The sequence below is a fragment of the Phocoena sinus genome, chromosome 20, assembly GCF_008692025.1.
Source record: "Phocoena sinus isolate mPhoSin1 chromosome 20, mPhoSin1.pri, whole genome shotgun sequence".
In the NCBI taxonomy this organism is placed as follows: Eukaryota; Metazoa; Chordata; class Mammalia; order Artiodactyla; family Phocoenidae; genus Phocoena; species Phocoena sinus.
The window spans coordinates 45,988,007-46,009,584 of NC_045782.1; the positions used below are offsets into that span (position 1 = coordinate 45,988,007).

The 21,578-nt window shown below is 49.9% G+C and overlaps 1 protein-coding gene across 3 annotated transcripts in view; it reads right to left on the reverse strand.

Annotated features, from left to right (window-relative positions):
* Window positions 1-21,578, reverse strand: part of TBCD (tubulin folding cofactor D) — a 177,890-nt gene that overhangs the window by 73,515 nt on the left and 82,797 nt on the right. For all 3 annotated transcript variants that reach the window (XM_032616855.1, XM_032616853.1, XM_032616854.1), the window contains one exon: window positions 2,486-2,642. In XM_032616855.1, the coding sequence (XP_032472746.1) occupies window positions 2,486-2,642 (157 nt within the window). The remainder of the gene's footprint in view (window positions 1-2,485; window positions 2,643-21,578) is intronic.

Here is a 21,578-nt window from a genome sequence, read left to right on the forward strand (position 1 = left end):
AAGCTGCCGGGCATGGCTCCAACGGGCACTTGCTGATCCAGTCCTGGGATGGGCACAGGGGAAGGGGACAAGAGGGGCCTTTCTGAGCAGAAACTCCATGAGGCACTAACTCCAGGGTAAATTAGGAGGGCTGTGAAGCAGGAGTCTCTGGGCTCCCCTGCAAGCTGGTGGTTTCAGCGTGTGTAAACTCATCAGTGATTGCTTGGGCATATCCAAGACGTCAGGGAAATTCAGCCTCCACGGAGATCAAAGGCCCCAGGTGAACCACATGAGTTTCTGCGGACGGACGCTGCCACCAGTACACGCAGCTGTGATCTGTCCCTATTTAAAATGAGTCCCAGCTCAGAAAGCTCGGTGTCCTAACCACCCACCTGCACTCTGTCCCCCCCACATTCCAGTTCCCTCGGGGGCCCCACAGTAGGGCTCAGCCCACCCCTCAGCTGCAAGCAGACCTGCATCACCCTCGTCCAACAGGTGGGCTGCACAGGCCTCCACTCAGCGGGGTCGCTGGTCTCTTCAAAGCCCTCTCCCAACAGGCGCCAGCTCCAGGAAGTAACCCTCTCACCAAAGGGGGTCTTTCCTTTTCTGAATAACGGGGCATCACCCTGAAGTAAGATGTGCCGGTGCCCCTTCAGCCTCCAGGAAAATTGGACAGGAGTATGCGAAGGGCTGCCCAAGCCAGGAATCCACACTGACAGTCATGCCATGTGAGCAAGGGCCAGGCTTAACATTTACCAGCACTTCTACTCACCGGCTGGTACTCTGCATTACAAAACCACTGCTGAGATTAGCATTGCAATGGCATCTGCTTTTGGGTGAAAGAGGCTCCCTTCCCAAGCCCAGGGCCTGCACAGAACCCTGCTCTCTGGCCCACGTATGCCAGCAGGGACAGCAGGACTCAGGACCCTATTTCTCTCCAAGTTGGTGACGAGGTCTTGTGACTCTGATGTTCTCACCTACGGGGCAATGAGAAGCTGCTCCCCGAAGCAGAGGACGTGGTGAGTGGTGGCTGCCCACCTCTGGGCCCAATGCCTCTACTGACCCTTCAGCCCTTGGCAATGCTTCTCCCATTGGGCTGAACCAAAGAGAGCCTCTGGAGAAAGCAGGGGCCCAGGTTCCTGCAACCTTCCAAGCTCTCAGCCACAAAGGTTAAACTGAAAAAAGAAGCCTTGTCGGGATGATTTAACTCTGAAATGGGAATGACCATTTGGAGCCAGATTCCCCCACATCTGCTTCTGGCAGAGGCAGTGTGGCATTTGCAGAGCCAGGTCTGGCTTAGCTCCAGGCAAGCATCCTTGGAGGAGTGAGAAGCCGTGACACTGAGTGAGACAGCGCCCAACTAAGGGTTCATCATCCTGTGACTGCTGATGTAAACAACGAGCAAAACACACTTTTTTGCTTTCATTCTCTAGTTACAGAAGCAACTTCCAAAAAGCGGAGGAGCAGAACAAGAAAGCAGTAGGCAGCGCCTTCCCTGAAGCTGCATTAAACAGCAAACGATCTCACTGTTTGCAGAGCAATGAGAGAGTGGGGAACGCACGCCCGAGGGCAGGAACAAGGGACAAAGGCACAGGCAGCCTGGTCTCCGCAGCCAGGCCTCAGGCCACGGTACCTCCACAAGCCTACTGCCCTCCCACCCCACCCGTCCCCTCCCAAGGATGGACAGGACCGGAAGGGGTCAGACACCTTTACAACCTCCTGGGAAGCAGTGCGTCTCCCTAAGCAGGGGTCAGAATCCTCAAGCTGCTCTGCAGGCTCCTCCTTCACACGAGGGTAAAGACTGAGAAATACAGCCTGGCCACGCATCCGGAGCAGTAAACAGGTCTGAGGACCCTCTCCGGACCCTCGAGTGGCCCACGCCCTCCACGGCTTTCCCCCAGGCCCAGCTGGCGCTCAGAAGGTGGGAGGGACCCGATGCGCGGACCGGAAGAGTATGATGTCAGGACAGAGTTGCCGTGTGGATGCTTTGAGACCTGGCGGGGTCTCCCGCTCTTTTCACGGCACCTCCTTCGTGGCAGGCGGCCTCCAGGACCTGAGAACAAGGTTGCAATCCATCTCCTAGGAAAAGCCATCGGATCAGTGTTACTACCATGACTAACCCAGAGGCTGCCGCCATGCTTGGCCACCTCCTCCAGCTTCTTAATCAACAACTAGAAGCAGAGACCTGACCTCCCTTTTCACGTCAAAGGGACTCCAGTCCAACAGGAGACAGGGAAAAAATTAACTCACATCATCACGATACTGAGGACACATCTGTTTTGAATCTTCCAGGGCACAAACACAGGATCCTAGAAGTAGGGCTCGGGCCCACACGGGTGGCACAGCCTGCTGCCCTCACTGCTCTGTCCAGGAAACCAGGGGAAATGTATTTTTCCAGCCTTGTGAGGCTGAGCTGGTTTTCACTGCACAGGTGCAGACAGTGAAGCAGGCGAGCCAATGCTGTCACTCCTCCACAGTGACTGGAAAATCATTTAACAGGCTTTACCTTGAGATTGCGGCCACGAAGGGCTTCAGTTCCTGAGGCTCGTAGGCCCGTGCGAAGGCCCAGCACACATAGCAGGCAGCGTCCCTGACGTTGGAGCCCACGCTGCAGGCGCCCCGCTTCTCCTCGTATGTCAGCGCCTTCAGGATCACGGTGACAACTGCACATGGGAGACAGAGACCGTGATGCAGCCAAAGCAGCACTCAGCTCCACAGACGCTGCACCTACTGTACCACAACCCTGCTGGCACCTCAGCCCCAGAGAGGCAGGTGTGAGCAACACACATGGTCCCACCCAAAGTCACTCTGAAACTCACGACCTGCTCAGAAAGGGCATCTGCAAGGAAAACACAAGTCTACCAGCTCAACTCAGGTGAAAACATTTCTCAAAAGTTGCCCCAAAACTCCTAGAGAACGGCACGGACATGCCTGCGGGGCCCACCAAAGGGACGCTGCCGGGCCCAAGGAGACACAAAGGGACACAGAGGCCACCAGCAGCAAGGGAAAGGGCTGGCATTTCACGGGAGCAAGAGGAGGGTGAGCAGCACCACCTGGGACACCTTCTGATGAGGAAAGAGTATCTGATCCAGAGGACACCGGACCCTGGAGTCCCGCTGCCAAGGGGACCACGAACGATAGACGGGCTTCTAATTCAGCCGCAAAGCAGTTACCAGCTGGTGAGCAAGCTCGGAGGGAGGAGACCCCGTTACACAGGTGTCCTAGCTCTGCTCAGAGGGCATCTGGGACCTCACCGAGCTTTAGGGCTAAGAACTAGGGTGACAAAGCAAAGCCCATGGTCATTCTGTGCTAACTTCAGGGAAAACCCAGATACATTTACTTACCTAAAACACCTGTGATATTTAAAGTAATTTGAAGTACATACAGATTGTCCTTCTGGTTCCATTTTAAAATGTCTCACTGAGTTTTTAATAGTGCACATGTAATTTGTGATTTTATAAAGAGATGAGAGAATTTAAGACCCATGGTAAAAGCACTGTAGTGTTTAAGGGAGCTGAAATTGTGCTGTATTTACCTATGAAATTTATCAGATTCATGTATTTCAAGTACTTGGGGAAGGTTTGCTTATTAGAGACATGTACTTAAAAAGAAAATACAGGGCTTCCCTGGTGGCGCAGTGGTTGAGAGTCTGCCTGCCAATGCAGGGGACATGGGTTCAAGCCCTGGTCTGGGAAGATCCCACGTGCCACGGAGCAGCTGGGCCCGTGAGCTACAAATACTGAGCTCTGCGCGTATGGAGCCTGTGCTCTGCAGCAAGAGAGGCTGCGACAGTGAGAGGCCCGCGCACCGCGATGAAGAGTGGCCCCCGCTTGCCACAACTAGAGAAAGCCCTCGCACAGAAACGAAGACCCAACACAGCCAAAAATAAATAAATGAATAAATAAAATAAAAAAAAAAAAAAAAAAAAAAAAAAAAGAAAATACAAAACACTCATGCATAGGGTTTTAAAAGTATAAAGGTACTGAATTAATTTTATAAATGAACAATTGTTTAAAGCCTCTTAAAATGATTATAATAGTAAAATGTAATAGAAATAACCCTCAGAAAATTTTTAACTAACAATTCAAAGGTAGAGTATTAATTTTTTTAAATCACACTCAATGAAATTCTCTGAAAGAACATGCTGAAGACTGAACACCAGTTCAATCTACTGATTCAAAACACACAACGATGCTGCCATAAAGCACACTGAACAGCTCCCACGGTGTTTAGAGAAGTATTAAAAGTGAAAATGAAGGCTTCCCTGGTGGCACAGTCGTTGAGAGTCCGCCTGCCGATGCAGGGGACACGGGTTCGTGCCCCGATCCGGGAAGATCCCACATGCCGCAGAGCGGCTGGGACCGTGAGCCGTGGCCGCTGAGCCTGCGCATCCGGAGCCTGTGCTCCGCAACGGGAGAGGCCACAACAGTGAGAGGCCCGCGTACCGCAAAAATAAAAAATAAATAAATAAAAATAAAGTGAAAATGAGTATCTGTTCTGAGAAGATGGCGTGGCCGCACATGCCAGCTCCCGGGCAACCAGGGCAGAACCGCTTCCGTGGATCACCATCCAACACTGGGCCACCGAGCACAACAGTGGACGGGCAGGTACAGAGCCCACGCCCCCCGAGAGGCCAGGGGTGGGAGCACATTCTTCTATCTGTGCACACGGCCAGAGTCTCCCTGTCTCAGAGGCACCACCCCTCAGGCCACATGTTGCAGACACAGCGAGAGATGTCCAGGGTAGAACTGGAACATGGTAGCGTCCCATGTGGGGCAGGTGGTGCCCAGACAACTCATGCACGATTCTCACGTGCATGAACTGGTGTGAGCGTGTGAAGGTCGATGCATAAGACAGCAGGGGAGATCAACCACTAAACAAAGCGAACAAAGAAAGAGCCAGAGAGCCAGCGGTGAGACGGATAGGGTCACAAAATGCACCAAGTGACCAAAGGCACAGCCAGAGGGGACCAGCCCTCCCTGCGGCAGTCCCACCCTCTCAGGCACATCTGGACTGGGATCTCCCCTGGGTCTAGGCACCTCAATTCTCTCTTCTCTATCTTCTCTCTCTGCTGTAATCTGCAGTCTGAGAAAAGACACTCAAGGTACGGATTTAAGAAAAATGAAGCACCAATTATTTGCACATGCAACTATCATCACAGAAGTTATCTTCCAAAGAAATGTACCTAGAAACAGTCTTAGGCAAAGAATCAAAAGAAACAATGGCAGAACTATGAATATTATATACAAATGTCCCCTCTGCCTTTTGCATCTAAAGACTTTTGATTCTCCATAGAGAGCAACAAAAAATAGATTTGATTCTGTACCATTTATTTTGTATACGTATGATGATTACTTTTAATAAGATTTGTAAATGTTCACATAAATTTACTTGAAATTACACAAAATAAATGTACTCCAAAATAAAAATCTCAGACATTGTGTTATCAGTTATATGCATCTCAACCAGGACTGAGGACCTCAAGAACATGTTTCCTCAACGTTAGCAGCACTGCAAGGGCACCTGCACTCAAAGTTTTGGCCGGGCACCCACGCTGTGGACACCAAGGTCACTCATGCCTGGAGCTGGCCTTATTCCTCCTCTGTGCAGGCTGAGGACTCTAAACATGGAGCCACTCTCTTGCCAAGTTCTCATGTCTTCAACCCAATGGCAGTACAACACTCCACACGGGATATGCAAAGGCCCCTCAAATTCCACAACGTCTGAAACAAAGCCCATCTCACCCACACATCCCATGTCAGCCAGTGGCCCATGCCCCTCTGGGGCACAGTTCAGGGCACAGTGGTCATCCCAGGGCTGCCCCTCCTTGTTTCCCTGTGTCCAGTCAAGGCCTGCCCCACCCATAGCAGCCACACCTCTGCAGAGGACCCCTTCACTCTGCTCCAGCATCTCCCTGCCCAGCCCCTCCATCACTGCTGAACCACTATCAGCCTCAGCCTCTGGTCAGCCTAGTGACTCACCTCCACAGAGCAGAGCCCAAGCTGTCCATGGCTCCCTCTCGTGAGTGCCCCAGGGCCACTACACCAATTCCCCACTGGCCTCGCATCTCTCTTGGCCACAACCAGGTGCATGCCACCCCTCTCACCTGCAAAGCCCTCGGAGCCCTCTCTGCCTGGCATCATACCCTGGGAGCACCAGGCAAACTTCCCTGAGCAGGAGCCACTGAAGCTAACAAGGGTCTGCCTCCACCAGTCAGCACACCAGGAACTAAGCTCAGCTTTCTGAAAGAGTACCTGTCCCTCTGTGTCCACCTCCTAAAACTGAAGCATACAGTTAAGACTCACAGAGCATGTATACCCAATGTTCACTGAAGCACTATTTATAACAGCCAAAACACAGAAGCCATCTTAATGTCCAACATCAGATGAATGAATAAAGAAGAGGTAGTGTACATATACACAATGGAATACTACTCAGTCATAAAAAAGAATGCAATAATGCCACTGGCAGCAACATGGATGGGCCTAGAGATGATCATATAAAGTGAAGTAAGTCAGACACAGAAAGACAAATATATGATATCACTTACATGTGGAATCTGAAAAATAGTACAAATGAACTTATTTACAAAACAGAAATAGACCCACGGACATAGAAAACAAACTTATGGCTACCGAAGGGGAAAGGAGGGAGGGACAAATTAGGAGCTTGGGATTAACATATACACACTACTTTATATAAAACAGATAACCAACAAAGTTATCTACCGTATAGCACAGGGAACTATGCTCAATATTTTGTAATAACTTTTAGGGGAAAAGAATCTGAAAAAGAATGTATATATATATCTGAATCACTGGGCTGTACACCTGAAACTAACATGACATTATAAATCAACTATACTTCAATAAAATAAAATAAAAAATAAAAAGACTCATGGAGCATGTATAAATGCCAAACCAAACCAGAGGACACTACCACAACTGTTTCAGATAAAGTAGTTAAATCTAATTCGCGATTTTAAAATTATTATCCAAACTTGAACTAAACCAAATCTGTAATGCTTCAAATTGGTCTTCATTTGTCTTACCTGGAAAAGTTCTAGTTTACCTGGAATTACTCCTAGTTTTCTAGTGTTGTTCATATTCACTCTCTGTGTTAAGAGCGTAGCCCATTCATGGCCCAACGCATGTCAAAACTAACAGGCTGTGGCACCTTGAGGGGAAGCATCGCATAAACTCACTGTCACTGCCGCCCCAGATTCTCTAAAACCGCCACTTTACCCAGCTGCCCAGACACTTCCGGGGAAGATTGTTCAGCAACTCTATAGCCTGAGGGAAATCTGGATGCTAACTGCTGAGTCCCAATTTATCCGTCCATTGGACAAAATCAATTTCAAAATAGACAACTATGAATGACAGCGGTCAGTACTGTCCACTTCTACTTCAGGTGGACGTCGTACCCAACTACTACACTGAGAAATGCTCAGGGCCCCCAGGGAGAAGTCCACCTCCACAGGGACACGGCCCCACTCTCAACCTGCTTGCCTCTGAGGCCCCTGAGTGGCTGGGGGAGCCTGACCCCAAGTAATTGTGAGATGGCTCGCGAGGTCGACCAGTCACGAGGAAAAGGACACGCACTGTCATCTGTACCCACTGATAGACGTCTGCCTCAGCACAACATAGACCCCCGCATGGCTGACTGGCATTTATTGGTGGGAAAATCGGCAGACTAGGAGGTCCAACCATAGGCTCATCTGGCCCACTGCTCTGTCTCAAGGGTCAGGACCTGTGCACCCACCACCCATGTGTGGCTCCAGGTGCCAGTCTTCACTCGCTCCACAGACTCCTTGGCTCTGCTCCCCAGCCCATCCACTTCTCTGTCTCAAGGAATGGAAGGTGGTCAGTTTGTGAGAGGGCAGTGGGAGCCGTATGCTGCACTCGGGCTCAACCCTACTTGAGAGAGAAAAGATCGGTGAGAAACGTGGGCTCTGAGTTCTGTGTGGCAAGGTGACCCCCACAAACCCCAACTTTGGTCCCCGGCACCCATACATATGCATGTGATGTCCTTGGGTAGCTGCCTGGCCCTCCAACGACATGAAGGCGCCGGACTTCCCTGTGTCCTCCTGCATCCTCCCACAGAGCTAGGTCAGAGAAGTAGAGACCCAAGCCCGCCTGGGCCTCAGGGTCTCACTGCCAGCCCTGCCCACCCATGTGGCCATGCTGCTGTAGCTGCCTGGCAAAGCCTCCCTGGCAAGTCCCAACCCAGTCCTTGGCACGGGCAGTTTCAAAATCTTTCTCTCGAGAGCTTCAGTGACCCATTTATAACACCTGCCACAAACATCAGTGGCTGAGATCCAAGTGCAGGTGAAGAAGTGCTGCCAGGAACGAACACAGGCCTCGCTGCTGGACTGGGGTCTGAGAGAGGGGACTATGCAGCCACTGACAGCAACGGTGGGACACCTGCCTCACAGTCACTGGAAAGGAATTTGATTTTCATAAAGTAAAATAGCTCAGAAGGAGAGAAAGCAAGATGATGGATTTCTTCAACAAGAAAACTGGAAAGTGGGGCTCTCGGCTCCAATTCATCCCAAGGTGGTAGTAAGTATCATGCCCCAGGGATAGAAGGATGGGGTCGGGCCTGCTTCTGCTGCTCCTGGGCAAGGCCCATGGCTGCCCCCGACCTCTCAGGCCTTCACCAGCCTCTTCTGTGCGAAAGTATGCTCTGGGCTTCCAGCTCTGATATCCAGGGACAGGAAGACAAGAGACAGACCAGCCCCAGTCCATGCAGGGTACTGAGCAATCACAGAGCTTTGGGGGAGGAGGTGGTATATGACGTAGAAATAGTCTTTGCCCTAAACTTTTCTAAGAAGTCATTATCAGAGAAAAGAATTCAAAAACTAACAACTCTTTCCAGATCCAACAGGTTTAAAATACAGAAAACTCTTCAATAGCACTGAACAAAGACCTTTCTCACGGTTCCAATTACACACTGCAAATACATGTCAAATATATAAGATTCCCCAGAGGGCTTCCTTTTGGCAACCCAGAGTCCAGCAATGTAATTTAAATACCCTTCTCTCTAGACAGCATGTCATTTGTCTAACACCAATCGCCTAAGGACAAAGCAGCCTCCAGGTGAGAGAAACGACTTAACCCTCAGAGCACCAAGTCCCCACTTGCAAGGCTTACAAATGCACATCTCCAGAGGTCAGGAGGAACCCAGTGTACTTTTCAGCATCCACAAAAAAATCATCATACAGCCAGCACAGAAGCTATGTGTTTTGATAAGTAATGAATTATACTAATTTCAAAACAAACTCATCACATAAGGAATATCACTGCATGGGGCCAAGTCTCCCAGGATCACTGGGCCATGTCTCCTGAGATGCACTAGAATGATATCTCTCAGGATGCACTGGGCCAAATCTCCCGACACGCCCTAGAATAACATCTCCCGGGATACACTTGGCTGAGTCTCCCGAGATGCCTCTGAGCCTGGGCACATGATGGCGCTGTCTGGGGAGCCAACACTCAGACCACGAACCTGCTTGCCCAGAGTCTGAGCCCAGGAAAGTACCGGTTTCCCGGGAGCAGGTGTGGCCATCACCACAGAACTTCTACTTCATCCACCAGTACAAACAGCCATCATACCTTCCTAAAGAATGCAGTCCAACTTGCTCAGAAAAAAATATGTTGAATTTGCTGGGGGAGAGGAAATGATGGACAGAAAATCTGGTTCCACAGACACGTAGTTTTCGGTTCCCATAGGACATCTGAAAAACTGTCCCAAAGGCCCTTAGCTGACCTCTGGGCAGCACTGCCAGCCACAGCACCAACCACTCAGACTTGCATGCTGGCCTTCCTTGGAGGGTGAAGGACCCCTGCTCCACAGACACTGGGAGACCCCAGCCAGGGCTCGTCTCCACAGCGCATAACGGAACGGGATCTTAGCAGCATCCGGTGCGGTTTGGGGTGGGCCCCTGGTTACACTCTCCCCCAGGTGTCTGAAGCACACTCACCTGCCACAGTGGGAGCATCCATGAAGCCCTCTCCCTTTCCACAGAAAGTCACATGGCTGTGCTGGTCCAAGAGCCCTCCCACGCATCCTCCCTATGAACAAGACCCCCGCCACCACTGCCCACAGTGCTGTGGCTCAGAGCCAAGGCTCAGCTGTCGAGAAGCCAGAAACAGACGCTCTCTCACCAGGTGCTCTGAAAACACAAGTTCCCAGCACATGTGAAGCCCACAGTCCAGGCTAAGTGGGTACAGCCATTACTGTGATGCATATTTAGCCAAGATAAGGACTCTCCTCACAAGAGAAACACAAGGCAAGACAGAAGGAAGTTACTGTTTTAGCCAGAAAAGTCTTGCCTGAGGGCAGGACCTTCTGAAATGCTTAACACAATCACAAAGCAATACTGAGGCAAACAAGAAGCACCTACTCTTCCATCTGATTGTGCCCTATTCCCTCGGTGTACAGGGCAGTTCCTGCCATATCACCTGCTCAAAGGAAGTGATTAGCAAATATTCCTGCATAAAGCATCTCAAACCTCAGTAGATCAATACACTTAAACTTTTAAAGCAAATAACAAACGACGTAAATGTGGTATAATAGATAAAGATGGGATGGCAAATACACGTAAGGAGTTCACATATATCATACGAACATCTCAACCTAAAAAGAGGAGAAAGAGAGGATGAAGAAAGTTGAAAAAATGTGAATGTTGAAAATAAGGACAAGAGAGCCATTTCTGAAGATCACACGGACAGAACCTGACTTTCAACGAAATCCCCAGACATGCGTGTTGATGCAGCAGGCCATGTGGCCATGACCCACCTTGACCCACCCACAGGGCTGTGGGCAGAACGCCTACAAGCTGACCCTGAACTAGCAAGTCCATTGCCAGGCACCTGTCCTGAGGAGACAGTGCAGGCACTGGTCTATACTCAAGCCACTCACCATGGGCTCAGGAGGAGCAAGTAACAAAGTGGTGAGGGCAGCTCTGCAGTCAGACGGGCCTGATCCTGTGTGCCTGAGCCTCCCGGGGAGTGTCCCCAAGTTGTCACGAGAGCCGCACTGCTGCGACCATGGTTTGTAACAGCAGAAACAAAGCCCTGCTATAACGGGGAGGGGGAATGGGAGGTGATTAAATACAACAGAACCATTCAATGCAACTCAAACTGCCACCCGAAATAATATTAAATGACAGGAGGACACTCAGAACCCCCAAGTACACTATACTTAGTCAATGGCTCGTGTGCTGAAACCAGTGACAATCAGTACTCACTCTGGGCCAGGCCCTTGTCCAACTAACCTTGAGAGGCGGGGAACTGAGGCATAGAGGGACAGCCCAGGAGTTGGACTGCATAGCCAGCCCATGCATCACACTGAGAGAGCCCCAGATCACTCATGCTCACGACCCCCATGTGCCACAACATCAACAGGGCTGATCTCCAGGCAGCAAGATTCCAGGTTTCCTTAGCTTCTTCTTTATGTCACTGTCCCAAATGTCCATAATGAACACACATGATCCTCACGATCATTAAAAAAGACAATACAACACTTTAAAATATGGTTCCACACTTTTCCACTATTCAGGGGGCACTGATCCTTCTCAACATCAAACACATTTACTCCATTTAGAAACCATTCCTACGTGGAACGTGGATCAGAGAAGAGAGAAGGACAAATCAAAGAAGAGTAAACATTAAAACGACCTGTGTGCTCACTTCAGCAGTACATATACTAAAACTGGAATGATACAGAGAAAATTAGCATGACATCACTTATATGTGGAATCTAAAAGATGACACAAATGAACCTATCTACAAAACAGAAACAGATTCACAAACACAGAGAGCAGACTTGGGGTTACCAGGGGAGAGGGGGTTGGGGGAGGGATGGAGTAGGAGGTTGCGGTTAGCAGATGTAAGCTATTATACACAGAATGGATAAACAAGGTCCTACTGTATAGCACAGGGGACTATAGTCAATATCCTATGATAAACCATAATGGAAAAGAATATTTAAAAAAAAGAATGTATGTACATGTATAAGCAAATCACTTTGCTGCACAGCAGAAATTAATACAACAGTGTAAATCAACTATACTTCAATAAAAAAATAAATATGAACTACCAAAAAAAAAAGGACTTCCCTGGCAGCACAGTGGTTAAGAACCTGCCTGCCAATGCAGGGGACACAGGTTCAAGCCCTGGTCTGGGAAGATCCCACATGCCTCAGAGCAACTAAGCCCACGTGACACAACTACCGAGCCTGTGCTCTAGAGCCCGCGTGCCACAACTACTGAAGCCCATGTGCTCTAGGGCCCATGTTCCACAACAAGAGAAGCCACCACAGTGAGAAGCCTGTGCACCGCAACCAAGAGTAGCCCCCGCTCGCCGCAGCTAGAGAAAGCCCACGCGCAGCAACGAAGACCCAATGCAGCCAAAAAATAAATTAATTTTTTTAAAAAAAGAAAAAAATTTAATAAACAAAAGATCTGACACCAGTTTAGGTGACAGAAAGACAGAAGGTAAGCCCCCCACCACACACACAGGGGTCCTCCTCCAGCCCACAGCAGCCCACCCCACCCCAAGCGGTACCCCACCCAGCCCACAGTGGTCCCCCCCTTCACCCTTGGGGGTGGCCATGACAGAATGCCAATAAAGCCGGATGGCTGACAACCTTTGAGGCCATGGATTCCTTGTCGCTGCTACCACAGCATCCACCCAGGTGAGATCGGGCACGTCTTTCCTCCCCTTCAGCTCCCTGGGCTCCAAAGAGGTTTAAGGAAGGTACTGAAAGTCAAAGCAAGTGCCCAATACAGGAAATGCCACTGTGACTGCCGTGGTGAGTTTCCACGAGGCTGGACGAGCAGGTACACTTTCCACAGGAACTCCTGGTTAGACTGTTTATAATAAATATCTGGTGTCTACCTGGTACAGAAACAAACCGTTCTAAACCAGCTGGTTCCAAGTAACCCTTCGAGTAACCTTGGGCTCAATGTGCTCAGCCAGTTTACTCGACCTTCTGCCGTGGGACACAATGCCGAAAACACAGACTTCACGTGATCCCAGGTGTCCAAAACTTTAAATAAAGACCTCAGTCAGGAGAGTGCTTTTCTTTAAATAATTAATTTTTACATGTCACTTTTTGGACTGTACTGTAATATAACCTGAACAAGTATCTTTCCTATTTTAAGAGACAATCTCACATCTTTTTTTAAAAAAAATCAATTAAAATACACCAACATGTTAAGATAGAACATAAGCAAAAGCACCTCCTCTCTTGGGTACAATAACCATCCAAGAGGACAGTGGTGGCTCCCTCCAGAGCCCGGTCCCCCCAGGGTGCTACTGCGGAGGCCCCACCCCAGGACTTCAGGGGGTTAAGATCTTTAACTTGTCATGACTGAGGTCAGGGGTTGACTTTCCAGCCAACCAGTGTGGCCTGGCAGTTGACCTCCTCCTGGTCCAGGTCTGTGCCCACGTCCCCACCATGCCTCGCGCCCTGGACGGCTGACGTGTGGTCATTCCAAGGAGTGGCATGATGGGTCTGTATACCGTGAGACAACTCAGTGCTGGCTGGCACTTCTGCCCGTGGTGAGGCCAGCTGTGAGTAAAGAGATGACCTCTACAGTACTAGTTCTCTGGCGCAGGGGAAATGAGCTGCCGGTCCCGTGAAATGAAACACAATTTCCACGTGCTATGAAGATGACGCTGAACATGAGGCAAATATGAGAGACTGAGCAACTGAGCCTTCAGGAGGGACGAGAGGCCTCCAAGGAGGAAACGGAAATCATGGGGTCCCTGAATTCCCTACCCCCAGGCCCAGAAACAGGACAACCTGCACCCTCTGCCACCACCACCCACTGAGTAATAAACAGACAACAGGACAAATCGACAGGGCTTCCCCACAGCCACCCTCCGGGGGCCAGCTGGTTCCAAGCAGGCCAGAACAGGAACCGATAGCTGGACCTCCATCAGGGAGCACTCACAGGGCCATCTGCCCCATCAGCACACTCGGGTGCTCAAAGAACTACTGAAGAAGGACAGGAAGTGTACCCACTGCAGAAGGTGAGCAAAGACAGGTGGACAACACCAGTGAGGACAATGTCCCGGGTAGACGTCGGCATAGGACATAGTAGGTTTTATATTCTGAGGACAAACTGCACTTTCCATGAAATCAAGATGCTGGACCCCTTCACAGAGACCTGGAAGAGCAAGTGAAGTTAAAAAGCACATGGAAGGTTCCTCGTCTTTCTCTCCAAGAAACGAGCCCATGAAGAAGACTCCACGGGAAGAGGAAGGACACCGTGCAGCATTCACTTCATTTAAGATGCTCCTAAGGGGCTTCCCTGGTGGCGCAGTGGTTGAGAGTCCGCCTGCCGATGCAGGGGACACAGGTTCGTGCCCCGGTCCGGGAAGATCCCACATGCCGCGGAGCGGCTGGGCCCGTGAGCCATGGCCGCTGAGCCTGCGCGTCCGGAGCCTGTGCTCCGCAACGGGAGAGGCCACAACAGTGAGAGGCCCGCGTACCGCCCCCCCCAAAAAAAAAGATGCTCCTAAGAACAGACTCAAGGAACATTTCCAGCACTGAAAACTGTGATGTGTACATGACAGAGACATTTCTCTGTTTAATCCTGATGGTGCTGTGTTAGCTCACTGACCTGCCCCTGACTGTGAACCGGCATTTGAAAGCCTTGAGGACCACACCTCCCCTTGAGTGAGGGTCCCCCGCCCCGAACCACGCCCTTCCTCCCGTCAAGGTGGTCCAGGCAGGCATCAGTGTGTCAGCATGTGGAGAGGAGTTGGAGCACAGCCCCCAGAGCAGCCTCCCACCCACACCATCTAGCACACTGCCTTGCACACGGCAGGTAAAAATGTTCTGAGTGAATCAGAGTGTTTCTCCTTCTTTCTCCAACGACACACATCCCTTGCAATTTTTTAAACTGCTTAAGCCATCCCTCCTGGAAACATTTCCCTAATGTTTCACACAAGCATAATCTTCTTTATAACTGAAGGATAATAGATACCTCTCTATCCGCCCCCCCCCCCGTTTTTTTTTTTGTGGTACGCAGGCCTCTCACCGCTGTGGCCTCTCCCGTTGCGGAGCACAGGCTCCGGGTGAGCAGGCCCAGCGGCCACGGCTCACGGGCCCAGCCGCTCCGCAGCACGTGGGATCCTCCCGGACCGGGGCACGAACCCGCGTCCCCTGCATCGGCAGGCAGACTCTCAACCACTGCACCCAGGGAAGCCCTCTCTACCCCCTTTGAAATATACTTACCATCAGCAATTTTTCAGCTTCTCCAAATTTTATGTATACGAACAACAGAGTCTAAAACTTTTGGAGGAAAACCTCTTTCCCCCTTCCCTCGCCCACCTATCACCTAGCCTAAAGAAACTGTGACCGCGCATTTGGTCTGGGAGTAAGGTGAGTGCCTGGACACTTTGTGGACGATACAAGGACAGGGACAGGTGGGACCGCGGTCTGGTTCTCTCACCACTAGCCCCTGGGCTACTGGGAAGTCACAGAAAGAGATTAAGGTCCAATACTCACTTCTCCAACCACATTAACAAGCCTCCCAAAGAGGGAGCATGTGAAAGCAAGCAGCTACTCTCCATCCGGGTGACCTGCCCCCACGTCCCAGCCACTCGAAGGAGCAGAAGAGCCGCAGCACGAGGCGAGACTGCCTGCTGAGAAGATCTACTAAGGAGGGCCCCCAGGCCTGGGGTGGCTGCCTGGATGTTTAGAAACCTCCGCAGGTAACTGATTCCTTGGCCACGGTGGGAACCAAGTGCCTTAATCTAGCTCTCGGCTGGCAAACAGTTCCTAAGCTGAACATCACAACATCACCCCACTGCACTAAAAGTCAAATAAAACTGCTTAGAAATAATCCTCAGAAAAATACAACCTTCTACTGACAGACTCCCTTTTAATTTTTTCAACCCTGAAAACCCAAATTTTCAGTTTCTCTAAGATCAAAACATTCTACTCCTTCTAAGTCCCCGACAGGCCTCCCCCCATCTGCGAGGAGGAAGAGCCTCCCAGGAGAAGGGAGCGGGCGGCCCCCGAGCCTCGTCCCCACTGGACCCAACCCGGGGCCACCCGCCCTGCAGAGCCTGCGGCCGCAGCACACACTTCCCGCTGAGTCAGGGCTATGCATGAGCAGCTGTCACCTCAGCAGCAGCGGTGACGGTGACGAGCAGCCCCACAGCGCCTGGAGCGATGCCATCGAACAGGGGCTCTCTCCTCACCCGGCTGTGGTTTATTAAATTCGAACTAGAGGACGCCAAGTGAGCCCAGGGGAAGCTGTCACTGGGAAAACACAGGCACGAACCCATCCCACTGATGTCGCCCACACCTGGTCCAGGTGCCCACCGTGTGTCCCAGGGGCCAGGACTAGGGGACAAAGCTCTCCCACCACCCCAGAACTGAGGTGAGATGTGAACTCCCATGGGGGCAGCCTGAACCCCCAGGAGGAGGCCCCGCCCTCGGCTGACACAAATGTTTCCCACTTTCTCAGTCCCGGCAAAGCCGGAGCATCTCCTGGTTCTCAGTTGTCACACTGGGTGCTGGCTCCCCAAGGGGCCTGCCCAGCCTTAGTCTACGTTCTCTGTCAGAACTTTCTTGTCAAGCCACCTAGGTAATGGTTCTTGTCAAATTAAACTCTTGTGATCTCTGAACGACCCTCCTCAGGGAGAGATAACAAAGGCTCTTTCCATCTCTCTGCGCTCCGCCTAGGACACAGCACCAGGGGACCAGTGCTTGTCCGTCCTGTCTCTTTGTCCAAGGCCACGTGAGGGGGCGGGACGGGGGAGGGGAGCTCGGCTGTGCCGCTGGCGCAGGAAACGGCCACAGCTGATGACAGAGTGGCCCAAGTACAACAACTTCAAAGAAGCAAAAACAAGCGCTGCGGAGAATTAGAGGCTTAACCAGGAAGTCAGGGACCAGTTCTGCCACTGACTCACACAGCCTTGGATTCCCTGCAGCAGTGCCCAGACCTCCACTGGCCCCAAGAGTGTCCACGGCACAAATGTCAGGACTGGCAGGCCTGGAGGACCATGCTGCAGGAGAACCCACCTCACCGAGCTGAGAGTCACTGGACCAGACATGCGGCCCAAGGTCAGACGGCCAGGACGAGGAAGAAGGGTGAATGTTAGACAACAGGCCACTCGCATTTGATTGATGACACGCCCACGCCTGGCTGGGGCCAAGTTCTCTGAAGTTTTCTTCTCTAATCTCACCACCCAGGTCACTGCCTTGGACAGCTGGGACAGGGGAGTGTGGATGGCAGACTTCTAACCACAGGCTGAGGATCTTTCACAGCCAAGCTGCCTGACCTGCCCCAGTGACCTCCCACACTGACCTCCCAGGGTGACGCAGACCCTCAGGCATAGCTATGCCTGCACGGCAGGGAGCGGTCCCACCAGGTAGGGGCAGAGTGTGGCCTCATCCTCCCTTTGTCCAGAAAATGGCAGGTCCCCCCCCCCCCCGGCAACCACAGGCCTCCCCCGATGACACAGCCCAGGCAGAGCTCCATCCTCACTTCTTCAGCCCCCAAGCACCTCCCTGCTGCCCGCTGCACCCCCGCAAAGATCTGGACCCACCTCAGGGCTACACTTCGACTCCCACAGCACCCAAGCACAGGGCAAGCAGAGAACCCTGCAGCAGGGCCTGGCCTGCCACGCAAGAAATCAGGCCAGTGTGTCTTCTCCTGGAGTGACCACTGGGCTGCTCCCCAGGGCGCTCCTGCAGCCTCACTTCCTGAAGCCTGGGACCAGGGCCCCACCGGCGTGTAAGGCAGAGCAGCAGCCCCACGGCTTTCACGGTGGGGGCCGGGTAGGGAAGCGCCCAGGGGGTTCCTTTGGCAGCGAGAGCCACTGTGCACCAGGCAGCCTCACCCATGGGGGCAGGGGGCGTGGGGCAGCACGGAGAGGGCACCGCTACCTCACCCCAAGCACACTATACCAACCTCATCCTGGGGCCACATGCCCACCCAGATGTGTCACCAGGAGACCTGCTAACACGCTACTTTCATGAGCAGACCTGAAATTCAAGTGAAATGGACCCTCTAGCTGTCTTTCCTGTATAAGTAACTCCCCAGTCAAGTTGGCCAACCTGCACTGAACTTTAAACACCAAATGGGCCTGCTGCTAGCAGGAAACAGATGATAAAATTAAGGAGGTATAGAAATAAATTACTTTAGTAGGCAAAGGGTTTTCCCAGGTAGCAAGGTTTCTCATTAATAAATCCAGAAAAAGATTTTCCATTAAAATAGCATAAATATTATCAACATGTCTAAAATAATGAACTATGTGGACAGACATTACTTTCTGAGCACACTGTATATAACACACAACCAATCACTTTATATTCATAAATGTCACAATCTTAGTTTTGACCCAAACTATGAATTTCAACTCTTAAATATAACATAGGTAAAGCCATATTATACAGGATGTTTTGTAATTTGCATGGCTTCTATACATGTGTTAAGTATAAATTCTAAACACATACCACTTAGAAATGCATAATACTTCTTTCATCAAACTATAAATTCTTTCATAAACAATCTCAATTCTAATTAAAGAAGTATCAAATATTTTAAAACAAAAAAATTAAAGATACCCTTTAAAAACCCACACACGTGCATGTGTGTATATGTACATATACAAATACACATTCACACCCCAAAACTGCACACGTAAAAAGAACTCAAATGAAAGAATTAAAACAATGGTAAGGGGGATTTCTTTGGCGGTCCAGTGGTTAAGATGTCGCGCTTCCAATGCAGCGGGCGCAGGTTTGATCCCTGGTCGGGGAACTAAGATCCCACATGCCTTGTGGTGTGGCCAAAAAAAAAAAAAAAAACAATGGTGAGGGAATTCCCTGGCTGTCCAGTGGTTGAACTTCCGCACTTTCACTGACAAGGGCAGGGGTTTAATCCCTGGTCAGGGAGCTAAGATCCTGCAAACCTCGCAGTGCGGCCAAAAAAAAAAGTGAAATTTTTACATCAAAAATGACACAATACACATATAAGAGCAAGAAAAATACACAACCACAGAATTGGTGAAAATATTTGCAAATTGTCTACCTGATAAGGGTCTAGAATCCAGAATATACAAAGAGCTCATACAGCTCAACAACAAAAAGACAACCCAATTTAAAAATGGGCAAAGGACTTCAATAGACATTTCTCCAGAGATACACAAATGGCCAACAAGTATATGAAAAGATGCTCAACATTATTAGTCATTAGGGAAATGCAAATCAAAGCCATAATCAGATACCCACTAGGTTGGTTATAATTTTTTTAAAAATGGAAAATGACAGGTGCTGGTAAGGGTGTGGGGAAACTGGAACCCATGCCCTGCCAGCAGGAACGTAAAGCAGCAGCATACTCACAGCAGCCAAATCTCCATTAGTTGACACATGGATAAACAAAATGTGGTCCGTCCTTATGAGCTGAATTGTGTACCCCAAATTCACATGTTTTAGCCCCAAGCCCTAATACCTCATAATGTGACTGTATCTGGAGATGGGGCTTTTAAAGAGGTAATTAAGGTAAAATAAGACTACCCGGGTGAGCCCAAATCCAACAGGGCTGCTGTCCTTATAAGAAGAGGCGCTCAGGACACAGACACAGACCAAAGGGCGGACCATGCGAAGACACAGCAGGAAGGTGGCCATCTGCAAGTCAAGAAGAAAGGCCTTGAAAGAAACAATCCTGCCAGCACCTTGATCTCAGAACATCCAGCCTCCAAAACCGTGAGGATAAATTTCTGTTGTTTAAGCCACTCAGTCTGGGTACTTTGTTATGGCAGCCCTAGCAAACCATACTGTGGAGTATTCTTTGGCAAAAAAATGAAATGAAATACTGACACGCACTTACAACATGGATGAACCTTGAAAACATCATGCCAAGTGAGAGAAGCCAATCACAAAGGACCACATGCTATATGATTCTATTTATCAGAAACAACTAGAAGAGGCAAATCCATAGTGATAGAAGGTAGATTAGTGGTTGTGCAGCACTGAGGAAGACGGAGGTTTCAGGTGACAGCTGAGGGGCATGGGGCTCCTTTTGGGGTAATGAAATGTTCTAGAACTGATTGTGGTGATGGGTGCACAACTCTGTGAATAAAAGCCATTGATTTGTATGCTTTAAACAGGTGCACCATACGGAATATAAATTATATCTCAACAGACCTATTTTTAAAACCTCATAGATAGGTAGTGATTAACCCAATTCATCAAGAAGGATACCAAAGCACAGATAAGTTACCTTTCTACCTCTACTGGGGTCAATTTTGGTAAGTTATATTTTTCTAGGACTGTCTATTTTGTCTGAGCTATCAAAGTTATCAGCAAAAGATATTCTGGACATGTGGCTTTTATTCTCCACAGGACCTGTCTCACAGCTCCCATCCGGGTGGTCTTACTATTATTTATATGCTTCCCCTCCTGCTCTGTCAATAAGCCGGAAGTCTCTCAGTCTCTCTCTTTGGTAGGCCTTTTGGCTGTTGATCCTTGTAGACCTGTGTCTTCTCCCTCACTCATTTCTCATGCTCCCCTCACTGTCTCCCCACCTCTTCCCTCACTCCTTCCTTGGCAGTTTGAGCCTTTCTTCTCTTACAATATTCTGGGGCGGCAGGGGAGGAAGGGTCAGCAGCAGTTTCTACAAAGGGCCAGAGCCCAGGCATTCAGGCTTTGCAGACCACTGGCTGCTTCCCTTTTCTTTTTTTTAAAACAATGTTGAAAAAAGGAGAAACCATTCTTGGCTCCAAGGCCATACAAAAACAGGCCAAGGCCAGCTTGGGCCCGCGGGCCATAGTTTCACAACTCCTGCTTAAGGTTTTAAATTTCCCTATAAGTACACTACTAGCTGCATCTTGAGAGCTCTGATACATAATAATTTTGTTACTGTTCATGTCTACCTTTAAATTTTTATTATAAAATTTCTATTGGGATTTCTTCTTTGATTCATGTGTTATTTAGAAATCCATATATTTTCAAACTAAAAATTCACATCATACCTTTATCCTTCTGTATCTGACTTTTAATTTTATTGCTTTGTGGTCCAAAAATGTAGTCTGTACACCAGTGGTTCTCTGAAATTTCTTGAGACTTGTTTTATGGCCTTACTAGTAAACATGCAGCATTTGTAAATGTTCCTCTGTGTCTTAAGATTGCATCCCCTCAACCACAGCTGCAGAGCCCTACACAAACCCACGGAATCAGGCCTGTTCTTCTGTTGTCTAAGTCTTAGATACAAGGCTCCCTACTATTCTTCTATTTCATAAATGAACTGTCAGCAATCAGGAGAGGTGTTCTGAGCTCTCAGGAGGACACCAGATTCGTCCATTTATCCCTGCAACCCTACTGATTTCTGCTTCTCACAGCCTCAAGTTTCATGAGGAGTCAAAGCCCCAGGGCTATGTGCACCACCTTGACGGGGATGAACCCAGGCTGAGGGACTCACAGGAAGCCTGCTCCAGGCTGTCCCCTGAGTCCTGGACAAGCATCGTAACCAGCTGCCTCAAAACAGGTGGAGTAAAAGTCAGTCAATGTAAAATTACACAAGAAAAGCACACAGATGAGGGAGAGTCTGCAGACACCACAAAAGGATC